This window comes from Electrona antarctica, assembly GCF_951216825.1.
Source record: "Electrona antarctica genome assembly, chromosome: 5".
NCBI lineage: Eukaryota > Metazoa > Chordata > Actinopteri > Myctophiformes > Myctophidae > Electrona > Electrona antarctica.
In genome coordinates, this window is record NC_136810.1 from 49064823 (window position 1) to 49089365 (window position 24543).

The 24543-nt window shown below is 42.1% G+C and overlaps 1 protein-coding gene across 1 annotated transcript in view; it reads right to left on the bottom strand.

Annotated features, from left to right (window-relative positions):
- LOC306923363 (uncharacterized protein) overlaps positions 1–24543 on the bottom strand; it is an 81540-nt gene that overhangs the window by 14336 nt on the left and 42661 nt on the right. The window contains exons 11-14 of the mRNA XM_079501423.1: positions 17157–17264; positions 13961–14142; positions 9811–9932; positions 3646–4008 (exon numbers count right to left, since the gene is read on the bottom strand). Coding sequence (XP_079357549.1) covers positions 3646–4008; positions 9811–9932; positions 13961–14142; positions 17157–17264 — 775 coding nt within the window. The remainder of the gene's footprint in view (positions 1–3645; positions 4009–9810; positions 9933–13960; positions 14143–17156; positions 17265–24543) is intronic.

A 24543-nucleotide genomic window follows, 5' to 3' on the forward strand; every position in this document is an offset into this window, starting at 1 on the left:
ATATTGAACCAGTTCAGTGTTTCCACTGTAAATGGATTGGTTCAGAACCCTAAAAGTTGGTTCGGAACTGGAACCAAAACAAAATGGCCACCGGTTCCGTGAAAGCACCAAGGTTGCGAAAATCTAGAAAGGAACCAGTTCTAGAACCAAAGTTCTTTTGGTGGAAAAGGGTACTGAAAGACAGTCAGGAGGACAGCAGAGCTTAGCTCATCTTCCTGTACACGTCAACTGCACTTCCTTTCTAAAGCAGTTCGCACGCGCGCACACACACACACACACACACACGGATGAGTACGTAAAAGGAAAGGATTCTCTAGGTGAGGTGTCCCGCCTCCTGCGGATTCATGGGAAGGACAGAGAAGGTGCACAACATGCAGAACAGGAAGCTACGGCTCTATTTTAGGTCTAATGAGGGTCCCCACCCAGCCCTGCTGCACAATGGCATGGAAACAAAGAGGAGGAGCTGATACACACACACACACACACACACACTCGCACAAACACACACACACAGTCACATGCGCACACACACACAGTAAACCCATTAGTTGAACCATAAACACGTCAGTGTGATATTCACCACCCATTCATACACACAGATGTTTACACCCGGGCATCAATCACGCACAGAGGACAGTAATCATGTCGCTCTAAAGGATCCACGCTGTGGGAAGGGCAGAGCATGCACCGGCTTACACACTAACCCCCAGCTGGAGCAGCACGTTTAACATTGACCCAGTATTTGCAACTATGAGAGTTTAGAGAAGTGGAACCTTAAACTCTCATCGTTCCAAATACATTAATACATTAATTTTACTGCACAGGGAGAAGGCAAGACACGGGTACAAGAATATAGTACAGTCAGTCCTAACGGTTCAAGCGTGACATTATTACCGTCAGCATAAATCTGGTAGGATTATTACAGGATGATAAAACTGATAGCCGTCGTCTTGTCCCCTTATTTCACGTCAACCTCTGATGAAAAATGTCTTCCTGCACTTTAAGCAGTTTGGGCACAATTAAGCCTAATTCATACCGTGTGAGCCACAGTGGTGGAAAAAGTAGTATCAATACTGCAATATAGAGAAAGAAAAGTCTCAAAAGAATTCAACATTTAATGTCTGATTTATAGTTTTCAATGTATATTAACCCATTTTGGTGTCAGCATTATGTTATGCTTTAGCTATTGAAAAATAGCAGATCTACAAGCTCATAGCGCGCCACCGAGTGGCGCGCTACGAGCTTGTAGGTCTGCTATTTTTGAAAAATCGAAGAACGACTGACATAGAAACATAGCTTTTTCAGAAAACTGTCAGGATGTAGAAGACATTTTTAGAATCTGATCTCAGGTCAAAATGGATTAATCTTTTGAAATTAGCCAATCTACAAGCTCGCATCGCGACACATTGTGAGCAAATAAAAAATGGAAAGATAATTGCGAAATAAGTTTAGGGATAAGGGGTAAGGGATGATATAGCACTAAGTACACACACAGAATAGGGTTTCAAAAATGCATAATTTTGAGATATGGTTTTCATCCAGCATCCACTGGTTTACAGTACTTCATAAAATGGAACTGAACTGAACTCCAGTTGTCGAAACTTCCCTGCAATATGAATCACGCGTCAATCATCGGTCTGTTCATTCCAGACGACGATATAATAATTATAGCACGCTAAGCTGTCATGTTAGCAACACGCTATAAACTGCAAGCCAGCAACAGACGAGCCAAAACGGCGGCCAAGACAAACACACACGGGCTCGGGTTACAGACGCCGGCATATGAGGTGTGATACAGACGTCTGATGTGGTCTCACAGGTCTGTTTAATATTCCACCCTGAGCTTTGCTTCACAAATTGCTACATGATATTTCTGCGATATTATATTATTTATGTGATGAACATGTATCTCGCTGAGATTTGATATTCCACAGCGACGATAACTGGATTTAAAAGTTTGTGGGAAGGGCTTCAATTTACATAAATGGCAATAATCATGATGATCGACCCCACATTTGAATCAGATATTGAGGGCCCTTTATAGGATGCAGAGCCATCATGTGATTTGACTTAGACCCATATAGGGGGTGCCACGAATTGTTGCAAAAACGTGTTTTTTGTTTGTTTTTTTCCTTTTTTCCAGCTCTTTGATAATCCATACTGATTGCCTGTAAAGGGGTTCCAAAATGTGTGAGGGGCCTGCGATGCGAGAGTGCAGACTAGGCAACACCAACTCTGGACTCCTGACCTGAACCGCTGCCTATTTTTTACAATAAATGCCATATATCATGAGCACAAATTGCATTCACGTTCAATTCAACATTGTTGAGAGGCCTCTCTAGAGTACACCCCAAAAAAAACACTTCAGCTGATAAGTGATGCCAGAAATGCAAAACGTTCCACTGTACGTCATTCCCCCCCACCGTGGCTTCCACGAGTCCCGACAGCTGCAACCCACAACAACATACACAGGTCTAGGAAGGAAGCCCTACCCTGAAGAAGGCAGTTGTACTGCCGAAACGTTGGTTTTGACTCTGCATCCTAATAAATAATCGCCTCTTTGGCCATCAGTGTGTGCAGCCACTCTTTTGTCTTTTTAAGACTTAACTCTTTAGATGTTTCTGCCGTGAGCTAGCACCACTACTAAGACTGGTGTGCGTTTAGCATCCTCCTGCACAGTACTAGGAAGGAAGTCCACCTGGTCTGGCGGAGATATGCGCTCCGTGGAGCATCCCTTTCTAGAGTCTATTATGAAGCATTTAGCGGTGTTAGTTAGTTACTAGACAGACTTTCAGCAACCAAAGCAGCAGAGCTTAGAGGCAGAGGAACTATTATTTGTGCACTAGTATAGATGTCACTCTCAGTGGTGGGAAAAGTACTCAAATGTTAAGTAAAAGTATCAATACTGCAATGTAGAAATACTCGGTTACAAGTGAAAGTCCAGAATTCAAGATGTACTTGAGTAAAAGCACAAAAGTAAAAGTACTATTATGCCGAATGTCCCGTTTCAAGTTTTCAAATGTATAAAGAATCCTTTGAACATAGCAGATCTACAAGCTCACAATGCATCACATCATGACGCATTGTGAGCTTGTAGATCGGCTATATTCAAATGGCCGAAATGTAAATAGGGCAGACGTGGTTAATGTACGTTTTCTAATAAAAATCTAAATATATAAAGTAACTAAAGTTTTCATATAATTGTACTGTAGAGTAAAAGCACAATATTTTCCTCTGAGATGTACTGTACTGGAGTTGAAGTACAAGTACTGGAAATTGCAAATACTCCAGTAAAGTAAAAGTACCTTAAAATTGTACTTAAGTACAGTACTTAGTAAATGTACTTTTCACAACTGCATACTGTAAGGAGACATGCAACTTCAAACATTTGCCAGTGTCACATAAATCCCATTCATTGGAGACTAAAAAACAGATTAGATTCCGTTTCAAAATATGTTAATCCTACTGTACAGTATATCCCTGGACAGTAGTTTGCTCTGCATTAGTGACTGAATCTCACCACAATGGCCAGAAGCAACACCACTTAGAGATCACTTAATCCGCAACGTGACCTCAGTGCACGGCGAAGTGTTTGATAATAATGAAAGTAGTTTCAAATGCAAGCGAGTGCTTTTATGGGCTTACTTGATGAGAGCTGCCCGGCAGGCTGAGTCCTCCTGCTGCGTTGGCTGGGCCACGCTGAGGGCAGCAAAGGATTCATCACTGAGGGCAGCAAAGGATTCATCGTCCTGGGACGGTGGCAGCGTGGAGGAATCATGGACAGAGGAGGGAGGAGGAAGGGATGAGGGGAGGGTGGGTGAAGTGGACGAGGGAGGAAGGGATGAGGGGAGGGTGGGTGAAGTGGACGGGGAACTCTGGGACGATGGCTTCCTGCTTTTCCATAGCAGGCGAAGGGACTTGACTGGCTGGAACTGGCTGGTGTTGCTACGACGGCGGGCCACCTTGCCAACAGGTCCTGTGCCTTTCCTCCTGAAGGCTGGATGTGGTCTGGGAAGACAACAATTGAAACATGTAAAAAAAAAAAAAAAAAAAAAAGTATAGATCTCACCTCTCGCCTACTTGGTTGGAAGCGATGAATGATGGAAACAAAAAAATATATTTCACAATCACTGTAAGAACTATATAAGTAAACAACATGTGGTATAATGACAGAAGTACTTTAAAATACATCTTCGCCTGTAATAAGCAAATTAAGGGTGCAGGACATTGTTTTGATAGATTGAATGCTTTATTAGTCAGAAATGTAAACAGCACAAGGTACAGTCAGACATTTAGGCTAAAACGAGAACACCGGGGCTTGTTTCCATTGTGGTCCTAACATGACATATTGCATCGTTGTTACCCAGAGGTCAAAATGTCACCATGACGTCACCTCAGTGAAAGGTTACGAAGAGGACAGTTTGGTAAGTGCATGTCTGCTCCAAGCCACAATCTCCTCACTCCGTTTCCCGAAAGCAAACAAACAAAATATAACACATAGAAGGTTCTCCTCTATTCTTTCGTCTTGTCCTTTTCGCTCTCTTTCAGCTGTGATAACAACTCCATTGCCACTGTATTTTGACATGCCCTTCATCCGCAGATGGAGGCCTATCAATCTGTCCACACAGGAAACACCTGCGTTGTGAGCTAAGGGGAGGGTGAGGGATGAAGCCGGGGAGGAGGCGTAGTGGCATGTTGGGAGGTTTTGCTGCAGGAAATACGGGACGATCTATTTTCTTTTGTGTACCAGTCTGTTTACCAAGCACACCACACCATACGGCCTCAGGGGATGGCACACATCCAGCGATACAACCACACCATCTCATAGAGTCATTAACACACCCATGCACACATGCAGCTCCAACACGTGCATGGTGACACGCTACTCATTACCCAGTCAACTTCAAAACCAAAGTGCTTTAGAGTTAAATGAGTCACAACGTTGTGCTGTATTAGCTGCCAAATGGTAATAAAACCATGGCACACTGGAAGCTATCGCAGATTAAAAACGCAGGAAGGAAAGCACAGGATCTGTTTACAAACACAGCAACCGAGAGGAATCCTTTAATTATAGAGTTGACTGTATAAGCACTACAAATTAGTAGGCTAGTAGAAGTCAAAATGAGGAAGCTTGGAATTACATCTTCTTTCCTTTCTTTCACTTTTCAGATTTCTCTTGCTACTATTAATATATATAAATCCACGGTCTGATTTCTGTTGGGATTATACCACTTGAACCTTCTATAGCCTACTTAGTAAATGCAATGCTTAGAGTAGTTGATTGACGGCTCTGTACTTGGTCCGCTCTTTTTTCCCCCTCTATACCAAATCTCATTCAAATTTAGGCATTTAGCAGACGCTCTTAATCCAGAGCGATTTACATTAAGCAAGAACAAAAAACATGGCAATACATCATATACATAAAAAAGTAGTTATCATGAATCATACGTAAGCTAAGAACGTAACAGTGGAATATCTATATAATGAAACTATGCATATATACTTTATAGTGCTATATCTACATAAAATGCTATCCAAGTCTACATAAAATGCTATCTAAGTTACATAAGTTGAGCCTTTGCATACGCCTGTAAGGTCGTCGGGCCGATCTTGACTACAACGCACCAGTTTGAGGGATCGGATATTTTCAGAAAATGTTCCCCCGAGAATAGGAATACTGGGGTGCAAGAGGTAAACATTCAGGTATAAATGGCAGCAATCAGTTGAGAAAGTAATTGAGTTCCTTGGAACCAAAATGGAGATGAGCCTGAGGTACATGAACACTCCTTATGATCCCTGACCCCCACAGTTCAACGAATACAGATTGAATGTATCAACTCGAGTCTAAACGGTGTTGACAAAACCTGCTGGGGCGGGCGTTGCATTGCAGCATGACATACCTTCACATGAGGCTGCGTATTTGTGCAAGGAGGGGGGAGCCCTGAGAGAGACAAATGCCACGACTTGAACAGAGCATTCCTGCTATTGTTTGAATGCTCCGCGCCGGTACCGCTTCCTCAGTTCTCTACTCCTGGAATCCTCCCAAATTCAATATTCCTGTGAGGATTCCTCGGAGGAAGAGATAAACATGGGCCATGTACAGTAACCGACATGTCACATGGTCATGGCATAATGTGAAGTGTCTGTGGCATGCTAATGGGATGACCCTTTGGGCTCCAGAATGGCACCCAACTCTGAACTTTGACCCCTCTACAATAGAACATAGAAGTCAGGACTTCTGACCTTTGGACAAGCAGTCCTGACCACAACAGTACGTTAGATTGACAGTCGTTGGCCGCCACAGTTTTCAGTGGCAGCCACAAATGTGACGTGACCAAAATACATGAAATTACACAAAGCCTTATGTGCATGACGAAAGGGCAATATGGAACTCATTCAACAGCTGGCCAAATCATTTGTCTCGTCTGTCTCATGTGTTGCTCAGAGCCAAGCGTCATCTTCTTATGCAGAAGAATTATTACAGTGGCATTTACAGCTTGTTCAAATCCTCTTGGACGAGAAAAGCAAACCTAACTGTAGTTTCCGTTAACCACGTGAAGCCCTATCCCTATTATGGTGAGAAACATCTGACAAACATAGCCAATCTACAAGCTCACAATGATGTGTCGTGAGCTTGTAGATTGGCTATATTCCGCGGAGATATTTGATGTTGAGGGGATGTCCTCGGAGGACCCTGGTCAACCAAGTCTATACTTGGGTTTACGTGGTTAAGGTTGAAGAAAGATGACTTCTTTCATTGAGGATTCTTTCTCTCATCTCTCTCGAGATCATCGCTACTTCTGTTTGTCAGTGTTTCGATAACACCCTTCAAAGACAAAGATAACAGAGAAACAGAGATCTTCTAACTTTGGTGCTGAGCCAAACTGCGAAGGCAGCAAAAAAAAAATAGGCGAAAAAAGGTGATGACATGTACGATTGTACGCCTGCCGTGTTTTAGTCATGTCAGCCAGACGTGAGTTTTCAACACCTAGCAGAGAGCATCGGGCCAATCCTTACTCCTTTACTGCTAATCCGCCGTCCAATTCCAATAATCCTTTCATTGACCCCGGACGACACCTTGCGACCTGCACCTCTACCCGTGCAACTTCAGCCACTTGACACAAAGACAAGAGCCGGGCGGAATGACAAGCATGCTTGAATTATATGTGCATGCATGCGCACGCACGTTCACACACAAGCATATAACACAAGTGTGACAGCCCTTTGTTATCAGCATGGTGACGGTCTGTAGAACAAACAACATGAGGATTAGAACACTATTGAGTTTTAAATGCCGCTGGAAGTAAGACCAACTTGTTTAGAAAGGGATGAATTGAAACAGATTGAAGGGAAATAGTACCTGAGGGCATAGGGCTATGGAATATCTTCTATGGATTTAAAACATTATTCAAATACAAAACTACTGATATATAAAGCACAGTAAATAAAGCGGTCCAGGGATTACGCGTTTTTGTTGGTGGAAAGAGTACGTTAGCACCTTTCTTGTGGCCTATGAGACTTTGGAAATAGGATTTAGATTATTGATCAAAACAAGCTCTGTGGCAAATTAAGTTCATGATAGTTGCATGTTTTATTTAGCAATATAAAATCTTTACAAATCAACACCACTTTCATAATTTCTGGAGTGTAAAGTGCCAACTAAGTGGCAAAAGTAAAAAGCTTTAAAAAGATCTACACCACGGGTGGATGGCCTCAACATCACCACCACGAAAGCTTTGGGCTTGATGATGTGTATTATTGTCCCCAAACACCTCTGTGTCGATTTTATTTTATTTGACACATAGAAGCTTAAAAATGTACAGTAATTGCTGGTGAATGTGATCATATTATGATAGAATAAAACATGACAAAATGTGTAAGCTTGTGTTATTAACCACATAACCTGTTCCAGACGTCGAGATGAGGGCACCATAAATGTACAACTTGTTCCTATAGGTTTTATGACTACAAACTTTGGCACTATATAACACATATTAAGTATTCATAGCGCACACGTGCGCACACACACAGTCACACACACACAGTCACACACACAGTCACACCCTAAAGGGCGAGGTCGCAAGCACGCATCCGCCTGGGTGACGGAAGACTGCTGGGCGAGCGCTGGCGCTTTGGCATGGGGGGTCAGATCAACATATGGAATGAATTCTGTACTGGCCATATATGGAGCGTGTCAGGGTTTGACGAGGTCGGATCAACATATGGAATGTCAGAACAGGAAGGACGGGTGGGGAAGGATCAACATATGGAATGTCAGAACAGGTCAGCTCCATATATGGAGATCTAAGGGTTTGAGGTCAGATGTAGAGTTGCTGGCTGGCTCCATATATGCAGATCTAGGTGATGATCCAGTCTTCTCCATGTATGGTTATCCAGGGTTAGATGAGGTCAGTGTCGTGATCTTCATATATGGAGATGGCCATACTGTATATGGTGGCGTGACGTGTTACGAGGCACCATATATGGAGATCTAAGACTTCATGTCACGTAATGTCACGAGGCGTGACCATATATGGAGACGTGATGTCACGAAGCATGACCATATATGGAGGCATAGGTGAAGGACGGGAGATGCCGGTTTTCATAGTAAATGCGACCTACGGTCGCAACAATAGTCCACATTGATGGTGGATGACACAAACGTAACATGCGCTGCTGTGAGACACAATATAAACTGCTGCCAAACACAGATGTGCGCATGTGTCCGGGGCTGTTGACGAGGCACACTGTGCCAATATAACAAAAGTTATATTACAGATTATACAACAACAAAAGTTATATGTGATAAAGGGCAGGTTTTTATGAGCTGGTCTTTCCAGAAGTATCTCTTCAAAAGCACATGTGCACACATGTGAATGTGTGTGTATTTGAGTATGCGAGTGCAAACCCAGATACTCTAGGTATGGGAAAACCCTGCAGTTGCCAAAAGAGCGAAAAGAAGAACACTAAAAACTGTGTTTATGATCGTATTGGCACGTGAGTGGATCCAACCAGAAAATCCTCTCAAGCTGTGAGCAGAGGTGATGTTCTGCAGAGTGTTAAGTGACAAAAGGCCCCAAGGACACAACAATAACCTCAGCTTGCAATTTGTTATCAAATAACAGTAACTGACTCTTCCCGAGTCGCTTTCGGGGCAAATGTTGTGGAATCGGATGACTCTGGGAATCAGAGTCATAAAAGAATTGAGTGCTTTTTAAGCCAGTACAAACGCGAGATGTGGACGATATGGAGAGAAGAGAGGGCAACAGATAGAGGGGAGGGGGGTAAACCACAAGCATACACCCAACCCACAGACACATTGAATACCATACTTCAGCTTTATGGGCAGAAAAACTAAATAAAATAAAAAGCCCCCAAAAGATATCTTAAAATAAAAAAGAGACCCCCTATAGGCTCTATCAAGAATACATGTGAGGGTGAGTAGGGATGTTTCAGTTTAGTGATTAACCTTTGAATCTCTCCCTGGCACGGCCAGAGAGTCTACAAAGAATCGTGAAAAGCGTTACATCAGTAGGCACTTTGTTGCTACCTTTTCATCCTTGGTCCAAAGGACTCTGGGATCCCAATCTACAAAGTAACATCCTCAGTGTACATTTAAAATGGACCATTATGGGTCCATTTCATTCCGTTTGTAAACTCTTGGGAGTTACAGACCTTTCAGGGTCCATTTGGTTCCTATCCATCATTTAGCCGGGGAGTCCCTGGAACCCCCACAAGGAACCCACGACACGTGGTCCCATCCAGTGTTTTAGTTAGTCAGGTGATGCCGTGTTTAACCTTCGACCTCACCTCTCGTCATCCTTGCCCCCGCCGCCGGATGTGTCCGCCGCGGCACAGACATCGCCGCTGGCTCCTCCCACAGCGGGTTGGCAGGGAAGGCCTCTCTGCTGGCTCCGCCTCCTGGATCTGATCTGGAAGAGGAACGGTTGGGTTGATGGATGGATGGAGGAGGACAGAGCAGGGTTGAGTGACAGCAGGGTGTTAGAAGTTAGAACAGGCAGGGGTGCCCACCACACTTTAACGACTTGAGTTTTACTTTCAAAATGACCAGCTCAACAAGATCTACTACCCACCCCAAAACATATTATACCAATGCTGGCAATGGTTAAACTTTTACCTGAGGCGGTGTTGGGCTTATGCAACGCTGGCGTTACATATAAGACAAACCCTCTTGGAATGGGAGGGGTGGAAATGGAATTGGTAGGGTTTTAATATACAACTTTGTAATGCTGCTAGTGTTTGTGAGCAACACTCTTGAAAACAAAGTATTGCATTGTGGGTTTGAGCTGACAGGTCCTTTCAAGTGGCAGATGAGAACAAATATTTTAAACATATTTTAGGGGCATGTGATGTGGTCTACCTGCACAGCCTTTGTGATCTTTGGACACCCCTGGGTTAGAATGTTGGGTGAGATGGGGAGGAAAGTCACCATGTACATGTGCATAGTGAAATTAGTGTTAATTCAACTAGGGCTGGGTAATATTCAGTATGGATATTATATCGATAGTGTTATTGTGTTGTCTTTTCCTTTATTTAATCTATTTTTGTTCTTCAAAAATAGCAATTATTTCTTAATCTTTCAAAACTTCAAAAGAATATTTAAAATATGATATTGTCACTATGATATATTATTGTCTCAATTTTGATAGAGGTATTTGGCCAAAAATAGTGATATTCAATTTTGTCCAAACTGTATTTTGTACCCTCTCATACGTAGATTGGATAAATTAACAATGAGTAGCTGGAGGTTAAGAGGATTAATAATAAAGACAATTGAAGATAACATGGTAAACTGGGACAAACAGATGAAAAGGAGTTAGAGCTTCACATAATCTAAACCTAATGTATGTTTCTTGAGATTCAAGATATCCAGCAAAAATGAATGGAAATATAGAGGTGAAAAGGGCAGAGGAGTCAAGTGCACAGGAAGAAGTGAATATATATATATATATATATGATTTTTACACGAGAACCAATCATTGAGGGCTATCAAATATTGAATACTTTAGTCTTCCAGATAAGATGGAAAGCTATGCCACTCTAACCCAAGGGGAAAATATACACTCAGTCCAGCCGTTTCTAATGGATACCTCTGGGAGCTGTACATTAAAATAAAACAAATTAACCCATTTTGGGCGGGAACCCCTTTTGGTGTTAGCATTATGTTATGCTTTAGCTATTGAAAAATAGCAGATCTACAAGCTCATAGCGCGCCACCGAGTGGCGCGCTACGAGCTTGTAGGTCTGCTATTTTTGAAAAATCAAAGAACGACTGACATGGAAACATAGCTTTTTCAGAAAACGGGTCAAAATGGGTTAAAAAGATGAGATAATTAAGGATTTCCGACCATGATGACTGTTTTCCAATACAACCTTTAGAATTCTAGGCGACACGATGACAGAGCAAAGAGTTATATAGATATTGCAGTTCTGCAGCATTCTCCAAATGAACTCTTGGGAAAGAAAGGGAAACTCTTAATGTAATACTTCCGAGACTAATAATAGGCTACAGTGTGTCTGTCTGTCTGTCTTTCTGCTCTACACTTACTAGCTGTAATGTTCCCGTATTATTGGTTCATGTGGGAAATCAGTCATGCCCGTGAGAAAAACAAAGGTCACATTAAAGCTGTAATCCCCTAGATTAATATTATATTATAGTGCCTCTGTGTACACTGGGTTACAGTATCACAATGTGCTTTTACAGCAAAAACAAAAACCCAGCTCATCCACACATAATTAGAATTAACATGAACTAATTTACATTAAACATCAACATTCTTGAACGTTACTTTCTCTGGTGTACCTCTGCCCCTCCCGTCCAACTGTACTGTACTGTAAATACATGTACATGTGCAGCGCCAATGGATACATTAACATAGATGATCTTTGCCATATGTACAACAAAAGACATTTGTACAAATTATAATTAATGATAATGACATATCACAAGTTTCCTCTGGTAAATTCTTAGGAGTTTTAGTAGATGAGAAACTTAGCTGGAAAGAACACATCAAAACAAGGTTTCTAGGTCACTCGGTGTCATCAGGAAAATTAGTAGTCTGGTAAACCAGAAATGTCTGCTTACATTATACTATAGCTTGATTTATCCACATCTAACATGATGCAATATTGTCTGGGCCAGTACACATGTTTCAAACCTCCACAGTATATATCTGCTACAGAAGAGATTTGTTAGAACAGTTACCTTTCAAAACGCTCCACTCTTCAAAAAGCTACATTTACTTACTGTCTTCCAGATCAACAGTTCAAATATGCATCTTTATTTATAAACTCAAACATACTCCAGACTCTATTCCCAAACCTTTTAACAATTTCTTTCAAACAAATTCTCAAATACACAAACACAACACTAGACAGGTTACTCATCTCCATCCTCCCCTTTATCGTACCAGTCATAGTTAGTTTTCCATCAAATACAGATGTACTACACTATACGAAAAATACTTGAATTTATTATTATTATTACATAATAATATAGAAGCATGTTGCATCTATTTTCAATATTCATGTTGCAGATAATCAAGTCTCGTGTTTTGTTCTAGACTTCTTCTGTATACTATGCAATCGTGTTATCTGTTAATAATATGTAATGCATTCAAATCATGTTTTTAAATGTTTGGTTCTTGTACAAAGGTTGCCATTAAATGGGGGTCCGTAGACTAATGCATGTCAAACTGGGGGTCCTTGAAATTAAACCGGATGAGAAACTCTGATAGAGCCGTGAAAATGGAAGGATTCATAATGCTGCAGCCAACTTAAGTAAACAGGACACTGCAGAACTGGACTGCATGAGCAGGTGACCGTTTACAAACTCTATAGGTACAGACGCTACCGATAGATCTACTCTTAAAGGAGGCTGTTACTGACCATTCAGCAGTGAATTATTATTCTACTGCATGTGACAGTTTGGACCCACGTTATGCTTAAGGCCTCTAGGTATGCTGTCCCTACTTGTTATCCCCAATGAAATGGAAAACAAACAGAACTGGATTAACAATGTACTTCCCGTCAATTTAAATAAACCTTGTGACAAACTAATATTAACAATCAACAAACTACAAATAAGCTTAGTCAAAGGTGCTTTACGTCAACATCAGATGCCAGCTTAGAGTCTTGTTAGCCACGTTGGTCCAAACAGAAGGATTTGGAATCTAAATGTTGTCAAGACTGAGGCTGTTGATACTTGGCTTGTTGGACACTTGACCCTTTGTTAGGGGCTTTCAAACCCTTGGCTCTCTGTGAATTCTACTTACGGTACTCTAATTGCTAAAGAAATCCCTGAATTGTTGAAGATAGAGATAGAGAGAGAGTTGCCAGATGGTTGTATCAGATTGACAAATCACTTTACTGCATTACATAAGGTACAATCTCTTAGAGTCTGAGTCAGCCGGGACACACAATTGATTGTGGGGCTCGCTCTGTTGGGCTCCCATGGACAGTAACAAGAATATAAGCATGTTTCTATTACAGACAACTGAGACTAGCATCAAATCTTTTTTACCCATTCACTCGTTTACCTGAGCCATGACCCCACTGTTGTAGTTTTCATCTTACTGCAAATGTATCTTACAAAAACAAATCACACCTATGTGAAGTGAGGGGCACTCTTTTAACATGCATCATCATCTCATTCCGGCCAATGAGAATTTGCGTCCTCAGCTGTTTGTGTTTACACAAACACTCAAAACTGGCCATTCATTGTCAATGGCATTCAATGTTTGTGTTTACACAAACCCTCAAAGCTGGACAACCCTCGAAAACAACACCACAGCAGTGTAATCATAGTCATCATTATTGAGTTGTGTGTTAACAATTCATAAGGAATGTATGTGTCTTGCTAAAGATGGTAGGCTGTAGTACAGATGCACAGTGTGGGATCATACATCGTTATCACTAAAACAACGCAGTACAACAGTACCTGAGCTTGGCTGAGTGAAGCAGAGGCATGGCTCTTAGAGAATCTTCCAGGTGCAGAGCCGTTCTGTCTGGGACTGGCCGGTGTCCGCAAACCCTTCTCGTCCCCTCTCTGAACCATTGGGTTCAACAGATATTGTTGTACCAAGTTAATCACACGGACCAGCACACTTTTAGCACCCGTATCTGAGAGGAAAGAAACACTGTGCTCAATCTCAAATTGTATGAAATATCTGTTATTAAGGACCACTTTTTCAACATGTCTTCATATAAATATAAATTCACAATTATAGGACATCTCATTTCTGTCTACTCACTCTGTGTCTCAGAGGAGGGCTAGCACTCACTGCAGAAACCTGCTAACCAGTGATCGGTAGACAGGTTTGGTTATTTCAAACAATTATTTTTTGTTAATGCAAGACAAGAGCAATGTATTCTATATGCTCTTGTCCTAAAGGCGCTAGCAGTGTTAGCACCCCTCAGAAAATTACACATCTGTATTTTCACCACAGATGGTTGAAATAGCCAATAACCATCCCTGAAACGGTTTTAAAATAGTGGTACAGAAACAGTGTAGTTACTAGTTTCTCTTTAAAAAGCTAAGTAAGCAAAAACATATTATTTTACTTTCACTATAAGGTCCATGCAGACGCTATTTCCATAAAAAAATGGAAAAATAATATCTTTAATATGCTTTTTTAACGTTATATTTTTTTCTCCCTGCTCCCTTCCATTTTCTTTTACTTTTACTAATTCCACTCACATATTTTCACCTTTAAACCAGCGATGTGAGAATAAAGTGGAATAAAGTGTTTCACCTGAAATGGAGGACCTTGAACTAAAGGCTCACAATAACACTGCCATACAGGTACTGCATGCACCAGCCTGGTTCGTTTATCATATCATGATGATGGTGCGTTAGTGTAACACAAATAAGCAGTCATTCCACTATCCCTAGTGAATTGTGTGACTCTATGTGGGAGAGTTAGAGAGAGAGAAAGGGGAGAGAGAGTGTGTCCTTGTACCACACATGTGAATGTTATCAGTAGCTCGCCATATTTACTCAGGGGGCCAAAATCGGCCTGCTTAGGCAGGCTGAGAACACAAAGAACCGCTAATACACTGCACTGTCCACATGTTTGAGCAGCAAGCATACACATGCATAGAGAGAGACACACACACGTGCACAAACGCACACAAACACACACGTGCACAAACATGTACGCCCGAGCACAAAGATAGAAGACAGCAAGTTTATTTACTTGTGATGTGTATCGAGAGAGATACGGCGATTATCTCACATCTCATTTATCAAAGAAATTAGCTGGTATCACCTGATGTTTATAATGCATTTCTTTTCTAGAGATAACTGGATTGTTATCCACATTTAGAAATGTGATTCAGTTCCTTAATTTTAGTTCCATAATTGTATCCATTAGTACAGTTGCTTATTTGGCACTATATTTCATCTTTTGGCCCATTTACTTTGATGAATAAAAATGTAAAGTATGATTGTTACCATAGAACATGCAACAAGTTATATGCCAGCAAATGGGGGTTGCTCATAAAACATACAGTACATACATTATAGACAGGAAAGGTGTTCAGATCAGTGGTTCCAAATGTGGGGTCCGGGGACCCCTAGGGGTCCTTGAGGGAGTTCCAGGGGTCACCAGCTAAATGAGAGTTTGGAACCAAATAGACCCTTATGGGTCTGTAACTCAGTGTACAAATGGAACCTAATCCATTTGTACTCTCTCAGAGACTTTGATTTTACAATATACATTGGGGTCCCAGAGATAGAAATGCCATTAAATGGGGGTCCGTAGACTAATGCATGTCAAACTGGGGGTCCTTGAAATTAAACCGGTTGAGAAACTCTGCTAGAGCCGTGAAAATCTTCTTATGGGGGTCCCTGGCATGTCTTTTCAAATGTGGGTTTGGGAACCACTGGTTCAGATACTCCTTGTTTTAGTCAGACTACTATTTGTGTAATACACAAGCACACCGATATTCATTGCAAAATCTGTTCATGAATAAACCATATGTTATGCTTAAGTAGCTTGGAAAAGACTAACCTATATTTGCTATTTAATTTCGATTTGATGGTTAAATAAATAGATAAATAATAAACAAATCAACATTATTTTATTCTGGCAAAAAGTGCCTTGGTTTTGAATTAGCTGCAATATTGTTGAAGGTACAGGTCTAGTGGGGGAGGAGAGCAGCAAGTGGCAGTTGTAACCCGGTGGGCTTTTACTATTACCATACTGCAAAAAGGATTTCCTATGCATCTTCAAGGTCAGCAGTGACAAGCACATGCATTCAACTATACACCGTCAGGTATTCCACTTGTCACACAAATAATTTAGTTGCGATTTAATAACACTATTAGGCAGGCTTTGTCTTGTCACAGAGTCAGCCTTCAGCATACATTAATAACAACCTGCTCCAGTGTTCCACTCTGTCCTTTTGAATTCGGGAGTGATTTAGTACTATTGACATCCTCCTCTTCTCTCCATATAGCAGAGCTCAGCAGTCACTCTGTGACGGGCTCAGATATATGGAAGGAAGGAATGTCTAGACCTGTTCATTATAAAGGCCCTCACAGACCTGTCTTGTGCTGACATCTCCCAACAATATATTGGGAGACGTCAGGTTTAATGTTGCTCCAAACACACAGCACAGACTATGCAGCTGACAATGGCACAGTTCTGCGCCTGCGCGAGAGGAAATAAACCTACCGTAGGTGTATTGGCAAATAAACAAATGAATTAATGTAATAATGTGTGTTATGCTCTAGACTACCCCACACAAAAAGGCAACTGAAGCTATAAGGAATACAGCGCTTTGAGTTGTTGAAATTAGTCATTGAATACACTCCTGCTGTGGGTGGTTGGGGTTTTACAAGTGTGTTTGTCATGTTTGCAAACCTGGCTGTGTGCCCTCTTTTGTATCATCAACATCACTTTTAGCAATTTTTAAATATTACATAAAGCCAATAGATTGGGAGGTTGGTGAGAAATCAGACACAAAATTAGAATATTAAATAACAAATACAAATACAAAAAAAACACTACTAAAACATTATGTTTTCAGACCCCTTTAATTTGCAAAGGGCAATGCGAGTGAAAAGAGAAAGGATGATAAATAGAAACAAATGCATACCTACTGTACTAATGGACAATACATCCACTCACCCTTTTCAGGCTTATTGTCCTCCTGCAAAGGTGTTGAAACATCTCGTTCTGTGTCCTTCTCCTCGCTGGCTTGGCTGGACTGCAGAACCTTCTGCCCTTCAAGTTGCTCTGCAAACAATGTGCAAGTTAAAGTGGTCACACATTGCACAAATCCATCTATTCACCTGCTTTCTGCCACAATGATTATTGTATTTTTGAGGGTCGGTGTCCAGTCCTAACACAAACATTAAATGCCATTGACAATGAATGGAAAGTGTTGACCACAAGGTCGCCAGTTCGAACCCGGGCTAGCCCAGAGTTGGTGTCGAAGTGTCCTTGAGCAAGACACTGAACCCCTAATTGCTCCTGATGTGCTGGTTGGTGCCTTGCATGGTTTCTGCCGCCATCGGTGTATGAATGTGTGTGTGAATGGGTGAATGTAATGCACAATCTCTGTAAAGCGCCTTGGATAAAGGCGCCATATAAATGCACCATTTACAGTAGATGACACAAACATTGAAGACGAAGATGAGGATGCAAATTCTGATTGGCCGGAATGAGATGTATGATGATGTACGATGATAAGAGCGCCCCTCACTTCACACGAGTGTGATTTTTTTGAAATATACAGTATACAAGGATAGACGAATACTGTGTGTGTGTGAGTGTGTGTGTGTGTGGGGGGGGGGGGGGGGTAGGAGAGTAGGTGTGATGTAGAGTCTTTAATTTGTATTGATGTATCAGTGCTTTAGCCCAAGTTTCAAGGATAAGGCTTCTGCCAAACAGGAAGAAACGATGATATAGTAGAGTATTCCCCTGGACTAATGTGAGGTCTTGGCAGCATGCAGTGTACGCCTATCTTTGAAGTGAGAACAACTCCATTTCCCAGACACACCCTCTTCCCCTCCTATAGCCCATGGCTCTCTCTCCCCCTCATGTCGTTTCTCTCTCCCTGCCCAACCATCCATCTCAATCACTGCCAGACGTATGGGTTAGGACTGGAGAGGTTCCCGCTCTCCAACCAACAGCCAACATGAAAACACCGGCGTGTAGCGGCATGCCTCCCGTTAGCCACCCCAAGCCAAAGTGGATGAGAACTTACCATTAGCATGTCAGCTTTTTACTTTTTAATATACCGTGCTGCAATCAACTGGGGGAATCCTTCCGTTTACTTTGTACAGGTCAAAAGTCAAAACTCATTGAGCTTAATGACATTCTATTCTGAGGTGAAGAGATTTAGTGTAGAGGGGGGGGGAAGGGAGGGGGCTATGGGGGACTCCAGTCAATGAAGTACAGTAGGGTTTAAACGCCGATTCTAGATCATTATTGTCTTCGCCAGTTGACAGGCCGGGAAGCAAAGACCATTCTTTCGCCCCTGTCCGTGTGTGTGTGTACAGTAGCCTATGCATGTATGTGTGTACTGTAGATTGAAAGAGTCACTTTAGTCACCGTTCCTCCTAATTGGGCAGTTTTTGTGACTGAATTCCAGAAAATAAGTTTCATAGACACGGATCATAGATCTTTTTTCTCTTGCTAAACGGAAAAAAAAACAGAGCCAACTGCCAATATCTAAAGAACGGAGCATCGCAGTGACACACTTTCCCCCCTCCTCGACTCTCGTCTTTAAAATGTATTTGCTGTGTACATCATCATATTCTGTGGGTCTTGAAAGAATCAAACGCTAAAAAACACTGTCAAGGCCAAGGGCTGCAATGTAAAGACTCTTGCAACAGAAATCTATAGAAAGTAGCAATGAAAATAGTAGTAATTCACACACACACACACACACACACACACACACACACACACACACACACACACACACACACACACACACACACACACACACACACACACACACACACACACACACACACACACACACACACACACACACACACACACACACACACACACACACACACACACACACACACACACACACACACACACACACACACACACACACACACAATTGGTGAGCTCAACTGCAGGGTTTCTGTGTGACTCAGGGTTGTAATGAGTAGGTCCGGATGACAGCATGTGTGTGTTTTATTGCTGGTACACACACAGCAACAGCACTTTACACTTCGGACCACCCCACTTAACCTGGACAATGCACGCTTGACCACTCGATTCTCAACCTGTGGGAAACTCTCCTAACCCACTGGTGGGACGTGAGGATATTGCAACTTGGTCCTCAAATAACTAAAAAAAAAAACCTGATCAATGCAACATAAAGTATAGGCAACGTAGTGCGTTCAGCAGCAGATCCCATCTTGCATACATACTATGAATGTGTATACAGTATACCCTGTATAGTGTATACTGCTATAATTTATATTTCAAAACCTTTGAAAAAACAGCTGTCAATCAGGCTCAACCTAAACCTTCAATTATGTAAATTGTCTCAAAATTCCTCCTAAGCTTACTGTAATCCTTTTAGCCAGCATTAATTTGCACAAGATAGCTAAGGCTACTAATACTATATTTAAATGTGCAACAGATTTATAACCAATTCAAATTGTAATTGAAGAATAAGCAACATATTTTCTGGTTGAAGTGAGAAACACACAGCGCTGTTGCTGTCTCCCAGATCAGCTAGTTAAGTTAGCAGGATGCTCAAGATATTACTTAATGTTATTGCGACCGCAGGTCACATATACTATGAAATGTTAGATTTTTGTCCGTCACTCGAAATCCCCATACATGGGAATTTTTGTCCGTCACTCAAAATCCCCATACATGGGACAGCCCCCATATAATGGTGCCCAGGTCTCGTGACATCATGTGACATCATCAGGGATGGAGATGTCATAGTAAATGTGACCTGCTGTCACAATAAGATACGGTAGCAGTAGTGGTTCAGAGTGCCTCCCGCATTTCTTTCTCACGTTGTGCTCAGGCGCGTTCCTCTCTGCCTGCTGCAGAGATCTGCCTGCTGCAGCATCTGCATCTGCCGTGTCACCGGACTATAGGAGGTTGCGGAGCTCCTCCAGCGTCATGTCGGCCTGCCCGTTTGCATGGTTGACAAAGACCTCTCCGGTCAATTCCATATGTTGATCCTTCCCCATCCATCCTTCCTCTTCGATGTCTCCCTTTTAACTTATACCTATCCAAAGTTATTAGTGCAGCCGTGTCCGGCAGCCGGCGAAAACTAGAGTTCTCAACAGGCCCAAAAATTAAGGCCCGGCCCTATCTGGGCCCTCATCAAACCCTGTACATTCAAGAGAATGATGGCACACCCTTAGATCTCCATATATGTAGCTGACATGTTCTGACATTCCATATGTTGATCTGACCTCATCAAACCCGGCTGTACACTCAAGACATGCTCCTTATATAGCCAATGCAGAATTCATTCCATGTTGATCTGACCCCCCCATGCCAAAGCACCAGCGCTCACCCAGAAGTCTGCCGTCAACGAGGTGGATGCGTGGACACTACCTCGCCCGTTTTACTGGTATATAAGCCTATGATTGTTTAAATAAAATAATCTTAAGCCTTAAGCTGTGTATTGTAAGAATTACTGTAACTGCTAGTAGTGCTTGAGCCATAGCACTTAGTTTATTATTAAAATCATCAAGAGGATCAACTCCCAGTTCTCAGCCAATCAACTAAGTCAGCCAAAGGGTCCGAACCAATCATTCCGTAAAAAAAGAAGAAGAAAAAAAAACTATGCCAAACCGGAGGTTTCTCAGGCCTCATACACACACATCAAACACATGTTCTGTGTTCTGGCTGTGTTTGATGGCCGCCTCAATGCTTTTCCAATGGGAGTCACATGGTTTGACCAAACATTTGTGTTTGATGGGGGGGGGGGGGGCAGCAATCAGCAATCAAACACAAATGTTTGGTCAAACCATGTAACTCCCATTGGAAAAGCATTGAGGCGGCAATCAAACACAGAACATGCATTCTGTATGTGTGTATGAGGCCTCAGGCACATCATGTTTGTTTGATGGACAGAACACAGCCATCGAACATGCGTTCTGTATACGTGTGTATGGGGGCTCAGCCTACTGCTATGATGGCACACAATTTTTTGTGTGCAAACACAAATTGCTTGCCCGAGAGAGTGCGCGCACAGCCGCGCGCACACACACACACACAAAATAAATATGCAAACACCAGCACAGTTTCATACCCACAAACGCATGTACTTACATGTGTAATTGTGTATTCATTCTCACATGTGTACAAAGACTCATTAACATGCACACACACTGCAAGGTTGATTGATGTGCAGTGTGAGGGTCTGAGTCTGGTTGGTGTCAGACAGTTATACTTCACTCTGTCATTATAGGGAGACCTCCTGTTGCACCCCCTACGTCACACACACACACACACACACACACACACACACACACACACACACACACACACACACACACACACACACACACACACACACACACACACACACACACACACACACACACACACACACACACACACACACACACACACACACACACACACACACACACACACACACACACACACTAAGTACATTTTAATACAGATACTTCTGTACTTCTACTGAAGTCATTTTGGAATTCCAGACTCTTACTTGTAACAGAGTACTTCTACATTGCAGTATTGATGCTTTTACTTAAGTAAACATTTTTGAGTACTTTTTCCAGCACCGATAAGGAATTGCGTAGACACAAAGTAAACTGCACTGTCGAGTGCCTACTTGCTTGTTGCACACAAGTAGGCCATAAATGGCCTACTAGTGCGCAAGCAGAGCGCGCAAGTACTGTCGACCACTACAAACTGTCAAATCTTAGCTTCTCTGTGAAATAACGTTTGAAATATTGAATTATTAGGTTTAGCTATTTGCTACATACCTATAGTTTTTGGAGGTAAAAAAGTAGTATTGTGAAGTATGGTAAAAGTTTCTACCTATCTATCCATCCATCCATCTATAAAATAAATACAGTTCTATCGATTTAGAAGTGTCCTGGAACCTTTTTTAGTTTCTCAAAGAAAAATAAATCATCGATATCTGAGGAAAAGAAATGTAATTAATACGGATGAGTGGCGGCTTTCGATGGTGACGTATATGTTGATCAGTGTCGGGTTGATTAAAGGAAATGCCTCTATGTATATGTATTTTGTAAGTTGATTAGCGGTATACTGTGGTTACTTTGCGCCCCGTTTGATGCATATGTATCGTGCCAGCGTATGACGTCAGGGTATAACTGGCATAACTAGCTCTCAATGATGACGTAATAAAGATGTGGATTAAAGGACCCAATGCTAGGGTGGAATTGGTTTCCGATGGTGACGTAAGGATGATATGTTTAGTGTCGGGAGGATTAAAGGTAATGCCCCTATGTATACATGTATGTAATCTGACACCACTGCCATATCAAGCACAAGTAGTCATTACATCATACGCATGAGTGACGGCTTTCGATGGTGACGTATATGTCGATCAGTGTCGGGTGGATTAAAGGAAATGCCTCTATGTATATGTAATTTGTAAATTGATTAGTGGTATACTGTGGTTACTTTGCGTATGCCCCGTTTGATGCATATGTATCGTGCCAGCATATGACGTCAGGGTATAACTGGTATAACTAGCTCTCAATTATGACGTAATAAAGATGTGGATTAAAGGACCCAATGCGAGGGTGTAATTGGTTTTCGATGGTGACGTAATGACGATATGTTTTAGTGTCGGGAGGATTAAAGGTAATGCCCCTATGTATACATGTATGTAATCTGACATCACTGCCATATCTAGCGCAAGTAGTCATTACGTCATACGCAATTAATGACACAGCACTCGCACACTGTAAATGTCAAATTATTAAACAGAAAGGAACCGCTTACAGAGACAATTGTTGGATGTGTCATTATGGGTGAGCTCAGCTCCGGGGGCTTCTCTCTCTATGACTAAGGGATATAATGAGAAGGTCTGAATGACAAACGTGTGTGTTTTACTGCCAGGGTGAGAGCACACACACACAGTTTCTCTCTCAGATGACAGTGCTCTGCTGATTCCTCAGTGTCCAGGAATTAGCCCTGATGACACAGACACTTTTGAAGGTTGTGTTTTGGTGTGTCTGAAACGCCTGCCCCCGTCCTGTGTGGGGTCGGGCAGGGCCAGCACACCTGTAGCCAGGTGTCCAATAAGCTCTAGAGACATCTGGACTCAGCACATCTCACAGCACTGGGATCTCACTGACACCACCCAATGGCAATGTTTTAAACGCTGATCGATTGTTTAAAAAAAAAAAAGCGAAATGCGATGAAAATGCAGACGGCATTGCTGACTGAAGGACAATTTTATTGGGGGTAGGTGTGTGTGTGCGGGGGGGGAGGGTTAAAGTGAGAGTCAGTGAGAGAGAGAGAGAGAGAGAGAGAGAGAGAGAGATCAGAGATGCATGTAAGCATATGTGAGCCGGACGGTGGAAATGTACATGTGTTTGGTTTATTGTGATATTTGTGCTTTTGCTGTGTTATCCTTTTGCATGTTTGAAATGATTTTCTTTAATTTGCTATGAGTTTGATAGAGTGAGATTATTGTCCAGTGATGTTGCTTTATTGTTTTATGTGTTTGAGTTGCTCAGTTGCATGATTTTATATAACCTTTATGTTTCCACTGACTGCCACTAACCCACGGACTAATCAAGGACCTGCAGCTTTAAGGACCTGCACCTGGGTTGGGTGTGGTCAACCAGGAGTCCTATATAAGAGAAGACAGAGTGTTTGGGGCAGAGAGTAACAGAGGAAGGAGAAGGCCGTGTTGGGAGAAGGAAGAGTGACGGATCGAGGGGACCGAGAGAGAGACGACCCAGACGGACGAGGCTGGAGAGAGGGAGCGAGTGCTGCTTACGTGTCAGCGTAGGTGGCCGGTTCTGATGCCGGCCGCTGCTGTAAGCAACCTTCTGATGCAGTACTCGCTCACATACCTGTCTACCAGAGCCGTTTGAGTAATAGAAGATGTTGGAACCGTTGTACTGGCCTACCCGTGTATGTGATTGCAGGAGCTGTTTGTGAACAGGACCAGGATATTCCAGACTACTCTTCCAGAGAACCTCCCCTGCACCAATCCCTACCTCTGAGCTAATGTTGCACATGTTTAAGGACTAGTTTTTAAGAGTTTTTAGCATTTGTCTTGTCTTTAATTGGTGTTTTAGTTGCCCATGTAATTAGGCTTAATTTATAATAAATATTGTAATTTTGTCTCTTCCTTATAGCTGGTTTCCGTTTCAGTCCTTCCCTGTGTTTTTAGCTATTTTATTCTCTTTTACCTGGTTTTAATCTCGAACCTGTGTTGACCTGGAATGACAAGTGTTTAATCAAAGGGTGGCGTAGTTGGCTACAAACAGACATTGAGTATCACATATGCACCCGCACTTTTAAACAGTGCACTTTATTTAATAGTTTCTTG